Source organism: Cannabis sativa, chromosome 4, assembly GCF_029168945.1.
Source record: "Cannabis sativa cultivar Pink pepper isolate KNU-18-1 chromosome 4, ASM2916894v1, whole genome shotgun sequence".
Classification (NCBI taxonomy): domain Eukaryota; kingdom Viridiplantae; phylum Streptophyta; class Magnoliopsida; order Rosales; family Cannabaceae; genus Cannabis; species Cannabis sativa.
Genome location: NC_083604.1, coordinates 18264536 through 18280427, shown reverse-complemented (window position 1 = coordinate 18280427; position 15892 = coordinate 18264536). Strand labels below are relative to the sequence as shown.

Here is a 15892-nt window from a genome sequence, read left to right as displayed (position 1 = left end):
TAAAATCTTTAATTTTATAATAATTAACAATTATTTATATTTTTTTTTTTTTAAAATACTTGAGCTTACCAAATCTATAAGAACAAAACCAATGAAGAAAATTTTAACAAAAAAAAAATGAAGGAAGAAAAAAGTGTCATAAACATTTTGAATAATGGCTATTGCCAACACAAGAATTTCAGCACAAAAAATTATATTTGACCCCTAGACAAGATTATCATCTTCCAATCCTAAAAATATAAATAATGTACAATACCTCATTAGTTATTCTAGGAGAATGATTCATGGTAATATCAAAAAAATCATTGGATGGTAATAATATTTTTCTAACAATGATAGCCTAAGTAAGAACTAAGAAGTATTGTAGCATTTTATTTTTAAGAATATGAATAATATTAAGATAATTGGATTCTACAATCAAGCTCCTATTCTTCTAATAAAAAAAATACATTAATATACATGTAAATGATTTTTAGTTTTACAATAATAAATTATTAATAAACTCATAATTTCATAAAATAATAAAGTAGTAATTTTAATTAATTTTTAAAAATAATTTATAATATTTTTTCAAATTATTAGTTGTAATTATTATTTTCAATTTTATAAAAAATAAATATATTTTTTTTTAAAAAAAAATTATTTTTAGAAACTTGCCATAAAAAGTTTATTAGATTATTACCTTATTAATTTTTTTAGTTCCCATCAATGGGTATTACCCATTAAGAAGTGTTCCATATATATATTAGGTTAATATTACATCAAATGCACACATATCTAATTAAATTAATGATATTTTATTTTATTTATATAGATTTTCATGTATAATTAGTTTTTTTTATATGTTATTCAACTAACAATAATATTTTTTCTATTAGTAAATATTTAATTTAAGTGCTATATATAGAAAGATAACATAATAATATTTAAAATTTGTTATTGATTATAATTTTAGTTTAACCGTAATATTTTTAATTTTATAATACTTTTCATTTTTATAGAAATATCATACATTTTTTCTGTTTTTTTTTCTAAAAAAAATATAATAATAGAATGATATTTTTTTACTAACTGCAATATGTAGCGACGACGTTACCATAGTAATTTTTTAAGAAACATAAAAATATGTTTTTTTATTTTATTAGTTTAAAAAAATAATAATAATATATAATTTTAGACATGGGGATTAAGTAAAAAAATTATAATAGAGAGATATTTTCTTAAAATTTGTGCAATGGATTTAAATTTAAATTGTAATATTAAAAAACAATATTACATTATATAGCCATATCTAATATAAATAAAACATAAGAGATATATATAGTGATTTTAATTTGAATTGTAATATTTTTTTTTTAAAGAAAAAAACTATTTATGTTACATGACCACATTTAATCTAACATATATATATGAAAAAAAAAATTGTGTGTAACAAAATTTTCTAAATTCTTGTTTTTTTTTTTTTTGACAAAAGAAGAATAAACTTCACTAAACAATCAAATCGTTCATCAATACAGAAATGAACACTGAGGGAGCATTGCTCACACTCAAACTACGATCAACTATAAAACAAGTGGATCTCGCTAAATAATGAGCTCCATTGTTTGCAGACCGCTTAACAAATTTTAAAAAAACTAGACGATCTTTCAACTCATCCAACAACCTTTTGCATTTAGTTATGATTCTACCAAAATAGGAGTACATGGTAGAAGAACTTCGGATAGCTTGAATTGCAACTAAGCAGTCGGATTCAACTTCCACACGGCACTATTTTTTATCCTTAATCCAACTCAGCGCTCCATGTATGCCAATAGCCTCAGCCAGTTCAGGGGATACAACTCCTCTTACACATTTGGCTTTGGCCTCCAACAAAGAACCGGTATGAGTTCTAGCTACACAAGAGTAGTTGTAACAGTTAGAAGAGGATAAAATTACAGCATCAGTATTAAGCTTAATCATATCAACATTTGGTAAAGTCCAATGCTCATTACCATCTTCAGGAAAAAGTGATCCTAATGAAGGGTCAAAAGTTTTGTCTTGAGCATAAAGCCATTGATTAAGAACCGTAACAGCCAATACTACAACTTCCTTGACTTCAACATGTTTCTGGTTCCATACCAGATCATTCCTACACTTCCAGAGAGCCCAACAGAGCATAGCAATCTATTGTCGACGCATTCCACTCCATTTTTCAAAAACTGAGTTCAACCAGTTGGGAAAAGTGCCTTCTACAGCAGTTGAGACCCCTGGTTCTAATTCTGTCCAGCATGCCGTGGAGAAAGAACAAGTGACAAGCACATGGCTAATTGTTTCATTTTCAAGATTACAAAATGGACACAAAGCATTAACAGCCACACCTTTTGTTTGGAGTTGGGATTTGGTGGGAAGACAATCAGTCGAGGCTTGCCATAAGAAATTCTTTGCTATTGGTGGAATTTTTAAATTCCAACACTTTCTCCAAAAACCAGAGGTATCAATTAGTGCAGGCTGTTGTTTGTTTTCTTGAATGATGGCATAGGCACTCTTCACAGTATAGTGACCAAAATTCTCATGCTTCCAATACCAGATGTCTGATTCAGTAGCTTGAATGGGGATGCTGAGAATTAAATTAATGTCCCTCTCCTTGAAAATGTCATGCAGAATATCCATATCCCACTGATTTCGCTCTATAGTCATCAGTTGGGATACATTTTTATCAATGAGAGAATCACTAACCGTATGCACATATGGATCAGCAGCATCGGGTAACCAAGGATCGTTGAGGATGCTCACTGTTGCACCAGATCCTACTCGAATTGCAGCACCTTGTTTAACCAACTATTGTGCTTCCATCAAGCTTCTCCACACAAAGCTGGGGCTCCCACCTATTTCAGCTGAAAGAAAGGAACTGTTTGGGAAATATTTGGCCTTGAACAATCGGCTAACTAGAGATTGAGGTTGTATCAACAGCCTCCATCCTTGTTTTCCCAAAAGAGACACATTAAAATCATAGAGATTGCGGAAGCCCAAACCTCCTTTCATCTTTGGTTTGCACATACGATCCCAACTCATCCAATGGATATTTTTATCCTTTTTGGATGAAAAACTCCACCAGTATTTGCACATAGCACGCTGTATTTCTCTGCTTGTTTCAATTGGTAACAAAAAAAACGCTCATTGTGTAGTCAGGAAGAGCTCGAGCAATAGTTTTCAGCAAGATCTCTTTGCCAGCCTTTGATAATAGTTTCCCATCCCAAGATTGAATCCTCTTCTGCACCTTTTCCTTCAAAAACCTCAGAATTGCTGACTTTTTCCTACCTATTATGTTTGGAAGGCCTAGATAAGTACCATTTTCATCAGCCTCATGAATTCCCATATCACCACAGATGGCATCTCTAGTTTGGACATCAGTATTCCTACTAAAAAAGATAGATGACTTGTCATGATTTATCTTTTGGCCTGAAGCTTGCTCAAAAACATTCAGCAGGGATAGGACATTGGTAGCTTCTCTCTCATTGACTCTGCGAAAAATATAGCTGTCATCTGCAAAGAACATGTGAGATACAATTGGAGCCCCACGAGTAATTTGAATGCCTCGTACCTGCTGACTTTGCTCATAATGTTTTAGCAGAGTCGAGAATCCTTCTGTACAAATAATGAATAGGTAGGATGACAATGGATCACCTTGTCGTAAGCCTCTCTCAGGGATAATAGAGCCAAAAAGACGACCAGCATGAGCAATCTGATACTTAGCTGAAGTGACACATTTCATAAGGAGAGAAGTAGTATGATTATCAAACCCTATTTTGGTGAGAACAACATGCAGATAACCCCATTCCACTCTATCGTATGCTTTACTCATATCAAGTTTAAGGGCCATAACACCATTTTTGCCTACAGTTTTTCTCTTCATGTAATGCATTATCTCAAAAGCAACCATAATGTTGTCGGTAATCAATCGATTAGGAATGAATGCACTTTGAGTTTCAGAAATAACCTGATGTAAAACCGCTTTAATTATGTTGGCAAGCACTTTAGAGACAACTTTATATAGCACATTATGTTGGGTTTTATGCCCTAAATAAAACTCATTTCATATAATCAGATTTACTTATTAATAAAGATCATAAATAACATTTTATGTTGCATGGTTCACATGATTTATTTCATGATTATATGTATATAATGTATGAATTCTTTTTAAGTCCAGAACATATGAGTTGGTTAAAGATTATAGTGTTGTCAGCACAGTGGAATATAATGTTTATTATATGTTCAAAAGTTGATTCCCTGATTTGTCAGAATACTGGATTTAGACTGACATGGTATAATCAGCGATAGGTATTCTTACACCTTGGAAAAGTGTTATGTCCTTTCCAGGACATTGGCAAAGTTTACCAGTATCGGATGCATGGAGTATACATCGGAATGGACCGATATTGAACTTTGAATTAGATTTTAAAACTTACCGTAAATATCTATTCAATTCAATGTCATAAGTTGATCCTAGATCACATGATCGAAATCCTGATATGGTTAGGCTCAATTTCAAGAGTATTATTCGTGTTCTTTGATTTGTTAGTTAAGCCCAGTTTTGTATCAGGGTAATATGTACATTTTGGGAACACGGTAATACAATTGAGTGGGGGGGCGCTAACATAAATATGGAATCTATAGCTTCTATTTGGCAAATAGAAGTAAAGGATTATTTCCTTCGAGCTTAACCAAACGAAGATAAATGGTGGAGATCTCATTTCACTTAGGTGAAATATCATTTATATAGGGTTAAGTGTTTTAAGGATAAAATACATTGTAGGGTGTTACGGTAATTTAATCCTGTACAGTGTAAATCATCTATATAGAGGATCATTGATCACATTAGGGTTATAACAATGGATAACTAATGACGTGTCTATATCGTGGAACATATAGAGCGTTTCTATATGACTGAGAGTGCAATTCCAAGTTCTAAGTGTGGATTCAATGAGGAATTAATAAGTTAGGGAATTTACTTGGTAAATTCGGTTCGACTTATTGGAAGCCCGGTTATATAGACCCATGGTCCCCATACTAGTTGAGGCCATACTGCTTGTAAGACTCAGTTAATTGATTTTAATTAATCAATTATAATTCTAAAAGTTAGACTATGTCTACTTTATGAATTCTCACAGTTTAAGGAGGAAATCGTAAAGAAAAGGGTTTCTAGGTTTAATTATTAATTAAGAGACTTTGTATGTCTAATTAATAATTATTTTAAATGACAATATTATTTAATAATCTATTTTAGTTATTAAATAATTAGTTTTGGCATTTAAATGATTAGAATTGGAAAAATGGCATTTTTGGAGAAATTGAAATAAAATTGAGGAAACTGCAAAATCCAAGTGAGGCCCATATTCCCTCTATGGCCGAAGCACTCCCTTTGTGTTTCCCAATTATTATTTTTATTTTTTTTAATTGTCATGTAATTGCTAATCAAAGCCTCGCTATAATAGGAAAGTGGTGGATCACACTAAATAAGGCAGTTAATCAATTACACAGTAAAAGAGGAAACTGTTTTATTTGGAAAGTTGTGCTCTCCCTTCTCCCTATATAAAGCAACCTTTGTGTCTCTTCTCTTGCATGCTATCAGCCACGAAATTAAGAGAGAAAAGAGAGAGAAATTTTGAAATCCTTGTGAGATGAGTAGTGCCCACACACATCAAGTGGTATCTCAATCATAGTATGGAAGACTATGGAATTTCTGCATCAAAGAAGGAGAAAAGAAGATCCAGGTTCAGATCTTGGTGATGCTCTGCTACAGAAAGGAATCAAGGGCTAAAGATCTGAACGGAAGGAGTCATATTATTCCGCTGCACCCACTGTAAGGTTTTCTAACTTTATATGTGTTTATTTTCATTGTTTTAGAATTCATATTAGGTTGTTAATCCAACATACTTGTTAGTAAATCTAGATCCTGGTAAAATAATTTCCAACACATTACACAACGAGATGGGTCTGATTTCAGTCATTGAAGTAGGCTGCTTCTGTTGGAAGTTATTTTACCAGGAACTTAGATCTACTCACAAGTATGTTGATTTAACAACCTAAATATGAACTTCTAAAACGATATGAAATTAAACACATAAGAGTATCAGAAATCTTACAGTGATTGCAGCGGAATATATATGTCTCCTCCCACTCAGATCTCTAACCCTTGATTCCTTTCTGTAGCAGAGTATAATCAAGATCTGAGCCCGAAAGTCCTTCTTTGTTGTCTCTGAAATCTACACAACCTTCCTCACTATGATTGAGGTATTACTTGATGTGTGTGGGCACTACTCTAGCACTCATACATTTCGAAACAGTGAAGGTATAGAGAGAGAGAGGGTGGCGGCTCAGAGAGAATTTTCTGAGAGAAAATTCTTTCAGAATAATGCTGTGAAAAGCTTGTTCAGATGTATGTAACTCTGAAGCCTTTGCCTTCTATTTATAGAAGACCACCAAGGGCTATGATTGACATTTTGAACTGAGAAAATCAAAGGGAAAAGGAAGGTAAAGGGACCGGCCTAGGCAATGTGGAAACAAGGCTTGCCTCTTTTCCAACTTTCCTTTTCCTACACTTGATAGTTTCCCTTTTGTGAAAAATTGCCAATTCCATTGTTCAACCATATTAATGATAAATCTAATTATTTAATAATTAAAAATAATTATCAAATAATATATTATCATTTATTTTATTAATAATGAAACTAATTAAAGTTTCCTAATTAATAAATATGCCCTTCAAAATCTCTATTTACTGTTTGCCCTTAATAAGTGCTAAATTCTCAAACTGACAAGTCCATCTTAAGAATTTTTAATTGATTAATTAAAATCAATTAAATGAGTCCTACAAGTAATATCATCTCAACTAGTGAGGGGACCATGGGTCTATATATCCGAGCTTCCAATAAGCAGATCTAGAATTTACCACTTAAATTCACTGACTTATTAATTCTTCGTTGAATCCACACATAGAACTCAGAATTGCACTCTCAGTATATAGAATGCTCTATATGTTCCACCATATAGACACATTATTAGTTATCCATTGTTATAATCCTAATGTGATCAATGATCCTCTATATGGATGATCTACACTGTAAAGGGACTTAAATTACCGTAACACCCTACAATGTATTTTATCCTTAAAACACTTAACCCTGTATAAATGATATTTCAACTAAGTGAAATGAGTACTCAATCATTTATCTCGTTTGGTTAAGCTCGAAGGAAATCACCCTTTGCTTACTATTCGCCAGATAGAAGCTATAGATTCCATATTTATGTTAGCGCTCCCACTCAATCGCACTACCGTGTTCCCAAAATGTATGTATTGCCCAGACTAAAGTTTTTAGGCTTAACTAACAAATCAAAGAACACGAATAATACTCTTGAAATTAAGCCTAACCATATCAGGATTTAGATCATGTGATCTAGGATCAACTTATCATATTGAATTGAATAAATGTTTACGGTAAGTTTCAAAATCTAATTCAAAGTTCAATATCGGTCCATTCCAATGCATACTCTATGCATCCAACCTGAGCTTTACTTTAACCTATGTTCTGGAAAGAACATAACATTTCTCCAAATGTAAGTAAACTCTGTTGTAGATTGTCATATCAGTGAAACCCAGTGTTCTGATAAATCTAGGAATACTTTATTCACATAGTCATGTTTATTTTCCACTGTGTTGACAACACAATAAACATGTTCAAGTATGTGAAAAGGGTTTGGATGAATTTATAAATCAAATAGACAAGCAATTGATTAAGTGAACCAAAACATACACAAGTGAATGAAAAATTACTTCTGTTACTTTATTGATATAGAATAATCTGGATTACATTGAAACAGAGTTTTATTTAGGGCATAAAACCCAACAGCTTCTTCTTTGGCACAAGGACAATATTAGTATCAGGCAAGTGGTTTGGGAAGTCCCCTCTTAGGAAGAAATCTCGAACCAACTGAATCACACCATGGCTTACTATGTCCCAGTATTTTTGGTAGAAAACCGGACTCATACCGTCAGGCCCCGGGGATTTGTTTGGGTGCATCTGAAACAAAGCTTTTTTGACTTCACCCTCTTCAACATGTGCCAATATCTCTGAATTCTGCAATGGGGTTATTGTTGTAGGAATACAATCAATTACCTGGTTCCAATTTGTAGTCGAAGAGGTAAAGAATTGCTTGAAATAGCCAACCATGACATCTTAAAGACCATTATCCCACCAAACAATTGAACCTGAATCATCACGAAGGTTGTTGATCTGATTATTGCGTTTTCTTGTTTTGGCAGCAGCATGGAAATATTTGGAATTATGATCTCCTTCCTTTAGCCACAACTGTTTTGATCTCTGTCTCCAGAATATCTCCTTTTGAGTTAACATCTTAGCAAGTCTTTCATTCTCCTCTTGATATCTCTTTGCTGAATCCGCATCACGCCTGCCTTTAAGAAGCTTTATTCTTTTTTCACACTTAGAAATTCTGGTCTTGAAGCTACCAGTAATCTCTTTTCCCCATTCAGCCAATACTTCAGAGCACTTTTCAATCTTTACTGCTAAAGGTGAATCGTGGTGCAACAGCCATATGTCTTCAACTAGCTTCCTACACATTGGCTCTCGGAGCCAGGCATTTTCAAACTTGAAGCTACGGGTAGTTGCTTGTTGAGTTTGTACGACAGGGGTAAGAAGAATTAGACAATGATCTGAGGTTGAAACCTCAAGATTGGTGAGCTTTGCATTGGGAAATTTGTCTAGCCAACTTGGAGTGACAAGGGCTCGGTCAAGCTTGATCTCGACCCAATTTTCAGTACCTTTTCCTCTTTCCCATGTGAACTTGTAACCTTCCATCTCCATATCAATGAGATTACATCTACTCAATACATCATGAAACCCATCAATGAGCCAATTCGGATACGGTCATCCCCCTTTCTTGTCACTTTGGCAAGTTACATTGTTCATATCTCCAATAAGACACCAAGGAAGATTGATAATATTGGCAAGATCAGTGATAAGCTTCCAAGTGAGCTTCCTTTTAGACCTGTTTGGTTCTCCATAGATGCCTGTGAGACGAAATTGAGGCCACTCAGGAGTAGTAATAATCATATCAATATAGTTAGTACTGTAAGACTTGATCTCCACCTCCTCCTTGTTTCTCCAAAGAACAGCAATCCCTCCACTATGTCCCTGACTTCCCACAGTAAAAGAACCCTCAAAACCAATAGCAAATTTCAGCCTTTCCACCTTTTCTTTTTGAGAAAATGTTTCACAAAGAAAAACAAAGTTGGGTTTCTTTTGGATAATAATATCCTTAAGGAATTGAATGGTCCACGGGGTCCCAAGCCCACGGCAATTCCAGCTTAAAACACTCATAATCCTTAGCGGGTCCGTGATTCGGAGCCCGCCCCATTCGAGTTTTTTTGCCCATTGTTAACCATTGGGTCTGAGTTACCCACATCTTCATCATCTCATACAAGGCCCACTTCATTTTCAATACACATGGCAACACTCTGGCCCAGTTCTGAGTCAGACCTTCTTTTTTTAGACTCAACAATAAGCTTTCCTTTTTTTGTAAGTGGCTGATTGTTAGCCAATTCATCAATCACGTGTTGTAGTGAGTTATTAAGTTGACTAATCCCACCATCAATATGAGTATCATTCATGTGATTTTTCCCACGATCCATGGCCATTTTTGAATTATTCTGGTAATTCTGCTCAATAACTGCTCCATTACTCCCACGATTTTGGGTAGGATGATCTGGTTTCTGGTTACCGTTGCAGCTGGCATCCATGCTTTCGAACCCCGTACGTAACCACTGAGCTCTGATGAGCTTTGTTCGTCGACGGAGCGGAGCTTTCATCCATTCTCCGTAAGGTTTTGTAATCTCATTGGCTGGTGTATCGAATAGCTTCACACAGAATCTCTCCGAGCGCCCCAACATCCCACAGATAAAGCAAAAAGTGGGAACATTTTCATATTTGAAAGTAATCCAAAACCACTCTTCGCCAAGCTTACGGAGTCTCATTTGTCGTTTCAAAGGTTTAGACAGATCGATGGTGACTCTAATTCTCATATAATCCCTCCATATACCCATAAAATTATTAGGACACGATTCAACAAATGCCCCTATGTAGTTCCCGACTGCCTGAAACACTGTAGATGTCATACATCCAGATTAAAGATCATGAATTTGAACCTAGAGGTCCAACGTACCGAGAGTGATACATCGAGGGTTGGAGTTGTTCTTCATTCGTGAGATAATTAGAGCTTTTCTATTGAAATACCATGGACTGCCTTCAATCACTCGCTTAATGTCAATTTTATGGAAAAACTGAAACAAAAAACGATTAGCATCCAATTCTTTTATGTATACTCCCTTACCAGGCTTCCACAGAGCCGCTAGGGTCAGTTGCATTGACGGAAAATCCACTGCCCCTGCAGTGATAAAACCACCCACCAGACATAAACGCCAATCGTACACAAACTCCTCTTCCTCCCTAGGACCCAGTTCTTCCAGATCGAGTCCACCTTCTGACTCTTCTTCAATGGCTATTTCGAATAGCTGTTGATCAAGATTACTAGAAGATGCCATCATAAAAAATCGTGGGTAATAACCAAGACAAAAATTCGAACCAAGAGGACAATAACACAAGAGACAAAACTAGGAAACAGAGCACTCACAAACCATGACAAAAGTCAAGACTTAAAACATATTAAATTTAAATTGTAATATTAAAAAAAAATATTACATTATATAGCCATATCTAATATAAATAAAACATAAGAGATATATATGTAGTGATTTTAATTTGAATTGTAATATTTTTTTTAAAGAAAAAAACTATTTATGTTATATGACCACATTTAATCTAACATACATATATATATGAAAAAAAAATTGTGTGTAACAAAATTTTCTAAAATCTTGTTGTTTTTTTATTGGTCTACATGTATACATTATATTGCACAATGTGTGATTGGTTTATATATACCTTTAAATATTAGAGAAATTTTGGTGTGTGCTATATATATATAATACTTCTTAATGTGTATTACCCAGGTAATAAACAAATTTAACTATAAATAATAATTTTAAAAATATTACACTATTAAATTTTAGTCCAATAGCGAATAATAAAAGAAAATTTTGAATTTATATGTTTAATTTAGCTACTTAATTAAAGAAAATATCAAAAAAATAACTCTTTTTACACTATATCAAAAATATATTTATATGAAAAAATAGTTAAGCCAATTTCAACCTTTTTTATCATTTTTTTGTCGAAACCCTTTTTTTATTATTATTTTTCAGCTAATGGACCAATCTCAGCCTATATAATGTAAAAATGAGAAATTTTTTTAATTAAATAAAAAAATTAATCATAAAAACTCAAAATTTTCTAATATTACTCATTCATGGGTAATATCCATTAAGAGTGCACCCATATATATATATATATATAAATGACTACATTTAGGGGTGTGCAGAAAGTCATCTAATCTAATTACAACCGACTGATTCAATTCCAATCGATCCAATAGAATTGGATATCCAATCAAAATTAGATAGGATCAGAAGTAAATTTTGAAAATCCAATCGGATCGGATCGGTTGTTGGATGGGACATCCGATCCAATAGATAACTGAACCGAACCAATAAAATTATAATTGAATGGTCATCTAATTATATTTATATATTTTTAAAATATATTTATAATTTTATATATTTAATATATTTTATTTAAAAAATATATTAATTGATTTAATATATATTTAACACATAATAAAGAAAAAAAACATTAGATTTAAAATATTAATGTATATTAAATAAGTTTTATTTGTTAGCGGTTTCATTATGAGATCGTGAGAATTAAGTTGGACTAAGCTGTTTATTATGTATATTAGATTATTATGTTTTAAATTATATTTTTTATATACATTTTTATTTTAATAAAATAAACTTAATTGACAGTTAAAATAGATTGGAAGGATCCAATCTAATTTAATAAAAAACTAATTAATGTATTTAATGGTTGAAACCAATTTAATTAATCTAATACATCTATTAGATTAAATCGGGTGATTCTAATTGAATTAGATCGGAAAACAAAAAATTTAATATCCAATAAATAATTAGATTGAATCAGTTAGGTGTAAATCTACCAGATGTGATTCTATATTTCATCTTATTAGTCCCCTTGCAGGAGAACACAATTTAATTTTATAAGTTGATCGATTTCTGGTGGAGTAGGACTATATTATATTATCATATAAATATATATAAAAGATATAATTCTGGTGGAGTATTATATTATCATATATATATGGGTATGCTCTTAATGGGTATTACCCATGTATGGGTATTTTATTCTTGACCATTGGATCAAATATCTAATGGTTGATATTTATAATCATTAATTAAATATTAAAAAATTAATATTTCCTATTTTGTTATTCTCTATATTACTAAAATAGATAAAACTATTAATAGAAATAAAAAATTTATAAATGGAATTGTTATTTAAAAAATAAAACATAATAAAAAAATTAACAAACTATTTTTTTAATAAAAATCATTTTAAAGATTAAAAAGAAAAAAAGTGTATATTTATCTTTTTATAAAATTTTTTCATACTAGAATTCTAAATTGCATTACTGAAAATAAAAAAAATAATAATTTTAAGCTTTAAACTGTAATACACATAAAATGTATAAGATTTTTTTTAAACCTAAAATCTTTAATTTTATAATAATTAACAATTATTCATATGTTTTTATTTTTTTTAAAAAATACTTGAGCATTCCAAATCTATAAAAACAAAACCAATGAAGAAAATTTTAACAAAAAAAAAATGAAGGAAGAAAAAAGTGTCATAAACATTATTGAATAATGGTAATTGCCAACACAAGAATTTCAGCACAAAAAATTATATTTGACCTCTAGACAAGATTATCATCTTCTAATCCTAAAAATATAAATAATGAACAACACCTCATTAGTTATTCTAGGAGAATGATTCATGGTAATATCAAAAAAATCATTGGATGGTAATAATATTTTTCTAACAATGATAGCCTAAGTAAGAACTAAGAAGTATTGTAGCGTTTTATTTTTAAGAATATGAATAATATTAAGACAATTGGATTCCACAATCAAGCTCCTATTCTTCTAATAAAAAAAACACACTAGTATACATGAAAATGATTTTTAGTTTTACAATAAGAAATTATTAATAAACTCATAATTTCATAAAATAATAAAGTAGTAATTTTAATTAATTTTTAAAAATAATTTATAATTTTTTTTTTTCAAATTATTAGTTGTAATTATTATTTCTAATTTTATAAAAAATAAATATAATTTTTTTTAAAAAAAATAATTTTTAGAAACTTGCCATAAAAAGGTTATTGGATTATTACCTTATTAATTTTTTTCAGTTCCTATCAATGGATATTACCCATTAAGAAGTGTTCCATATATATATATATAGTGATGATTAGGTGATTTTTTTGAACATGATGATTAGGTGATTTAATTAGTACAGATTTGTTCAATTTCAGGACTAACTGCTTTTGATATTATTTATGTATGATGACTTAATTAGTTGTTAATATTAGATAGAAATAGAGATGACAAGTTGTATTAATCGCTTTGCATAAGTTATTATAACTTAATATATACACGAAACCCGTCCCATTAGGACATCTATACACACCGTTTAACAACAATTACCACCAATAAATAATTAATTTAATATTAATTAGTCAACAAGTATTATTCAAGTTCGTATTAAAAAACAAGTGTTTGGTGTTAGTTGACAAAACTTTAACTAAAAGAATCTTCTTTATTTTTGAATAAAAAATTAAAAGAATCTTAATTCAAGTGTTTAAAGAATTTAAGATTATTTGGCCCTGAAATTAACAATTTTGACTAAAATTATATATATTCTTAAAAATTCAAAAACAAATTCTTAAAATTTATATTCAAATGTCAACGTACATAGAAAAATCTATTATAAACTTCGTACTCATAGCATAAATTTTTAATTTGTTAATCTATATTACTTTTGGTCACTACTCACTAGAAATACATAAATTATCGTGACTTTGTTAATAGCTCTAGAGTTTTATTTAATCACAACCTATTATACGTAATAATAAAGCTTTCTGTGAATAATTTTTTTCTCCTTAAAAATGAAACCAGTAGATTAAGGAGAGGAACTAATAAAGGAAATTTTCACTAATTATGCATATATTACGAAAAAATTAATTCTCTAAACTTATGTTTGTCAATATTAACAAAAAATAGATATACAAATATATTGAATATAAAATGCCTCTTATACACACACACTTAACCCATCTTACTCTTTCTCTCTTCACTCTCTTTCTCTCAACCTCATTTCTTTCCTCCTCTCTAACAATTCAAACTAAAATTTTATTTTTAATTAGTATACAATTAATCTCTCTAAGCTACTACAAAGTGCTAGAAGTTAAAGAGTTTGGTGTGAGACTCCATTTTTTAGGTACCAAACAATTTTCAGCAAAAATCAATAGGTAAGTGATTTTTTTTTTTCTTATTTTTAGTTTGGAATGTTATTTTCATGATTGATCTGTGGATTGTTGCTATTTTTCTATTGTTTTGTGTTTAAATGGTTGTATTCTTTTCGTCTAGTTTAATGGGGCCCGATACTAGCCCGATGGGATTCTTAGATCTAAGGCCGGGGATGATGGCCTGAGTAAGCCCGATAGGTGCCTGATGGTAGTCTAATAGTTTTGTAAGAACTAAGATTAGAAAGGATGGCCCAATTGGGCCCAATAGGGGTCCGATGGGAGTTTGATGGTCAACTTCGACCTTAGGGCAGGGCCGATTGGCCTGATGTAAGCCTGATATAAGTTTGATGCTAGTTCAATGCTAAATGAGTCTGATGGTGTATTCGATATAGGCCCGATGCCAGTCCGATTGTTCTCTTAGATCTTTGGGCCCGATGGTTTACAGATTTATGGCTCTTAAGACTTTTTTTAACACGTTTTGTTAGATTTTTGTTCTAAATTTGTAACTGTGTTTTTTAATGTATGTGACAAGTTCAACTATTAATGCATTCGTTATGTATAATGGTGTTTAGGAGCTTGAGGGTAGAGATTGTGTTTATAATTGGGCCAAATTTTGACATTTGAGATTGATACGAACGAAAGTTACTCACTTTTGGTTTTTTTGTACAAAGAACTCGATGTTGATAAAGTGCAGTATGACTTAAAATTGGAAGTGAATTATAAGTACATGAAAGGCTTAATGTATCGCCCTAAAATTATTGGAAATGATAAGCGTATAAGGTTCTTTTTGTCTATGCTTGCAACGAAGCCAGATGAATTTACTCCTTTGTCTATGACTTTTGTAAAGAAGAATATTTTTATCGATCCTAATCCCACACCAAGTAATGTTAAGGATACTCGTAGCGAGGTTGGGAGTTTTGTTCCAAAAACAAATCCAAAGGTATTGGCAGCTGATGTGTTACCTGAATAAAAAATTGTGATGTCGACAACAAACATTGTAGCACAAATGCCCTTTCTTGATGATTTTGGTGATGGTCCAGATCCTAAATGGTATGTTGAGGGCCATGATGACGTAAGAGACGACCAAAATATAGAGGTTCCTACTGCTATAGCTTTAAACTTGACTCAATTTTCGTACCAAAGTCCATGCGGGGCACCGACATAGAAAAGAATGCCCCGCAGAGAAAATCGTCGAACACTTGGTACTAGTAGTAATCGTCTAGACGAAACCAGTAATACTAGGGGAACCACTGAAGCTAGAGGTCCTAGTGATGCTAGAAGAACCAGTGAAGCTAGATGGACCACTGACGGTACAAGTGTTGGGAATATTTTA

The 15892-nt window shown here is 31.6% G+C and overlaps 1 protein-coding gene across 1 annotated transcript; it reads right to left on the bottom strand.

Annotated features, from left to right (window-relative positions):
• Window positions 1-8216: 8216 nt before the first annotated feature.
• LOC133036837 (uncharacterized) lies at window positions 8217-8861 on the bottom strand. Its single transcript, XM_061113598.1, has one exon. It carries the CDS (start codon window positions 8859-8861, stop codon window positions 8217-8219), a length of 645 nt encoding a protein of 214 aa, XP_060969581.1.
• Window positions 8862-15892: the final 7031 nt, after the last annotated feature.

Coding starts and splice junctions, on each gene's coding strand:
- LOC133036837 (XM_061113598.1), bottom strand. CDS start 8,861: ATGGAGATGGAAGGTTACAAGTTCACATGGGAAAGAGGAAAAGGTACT.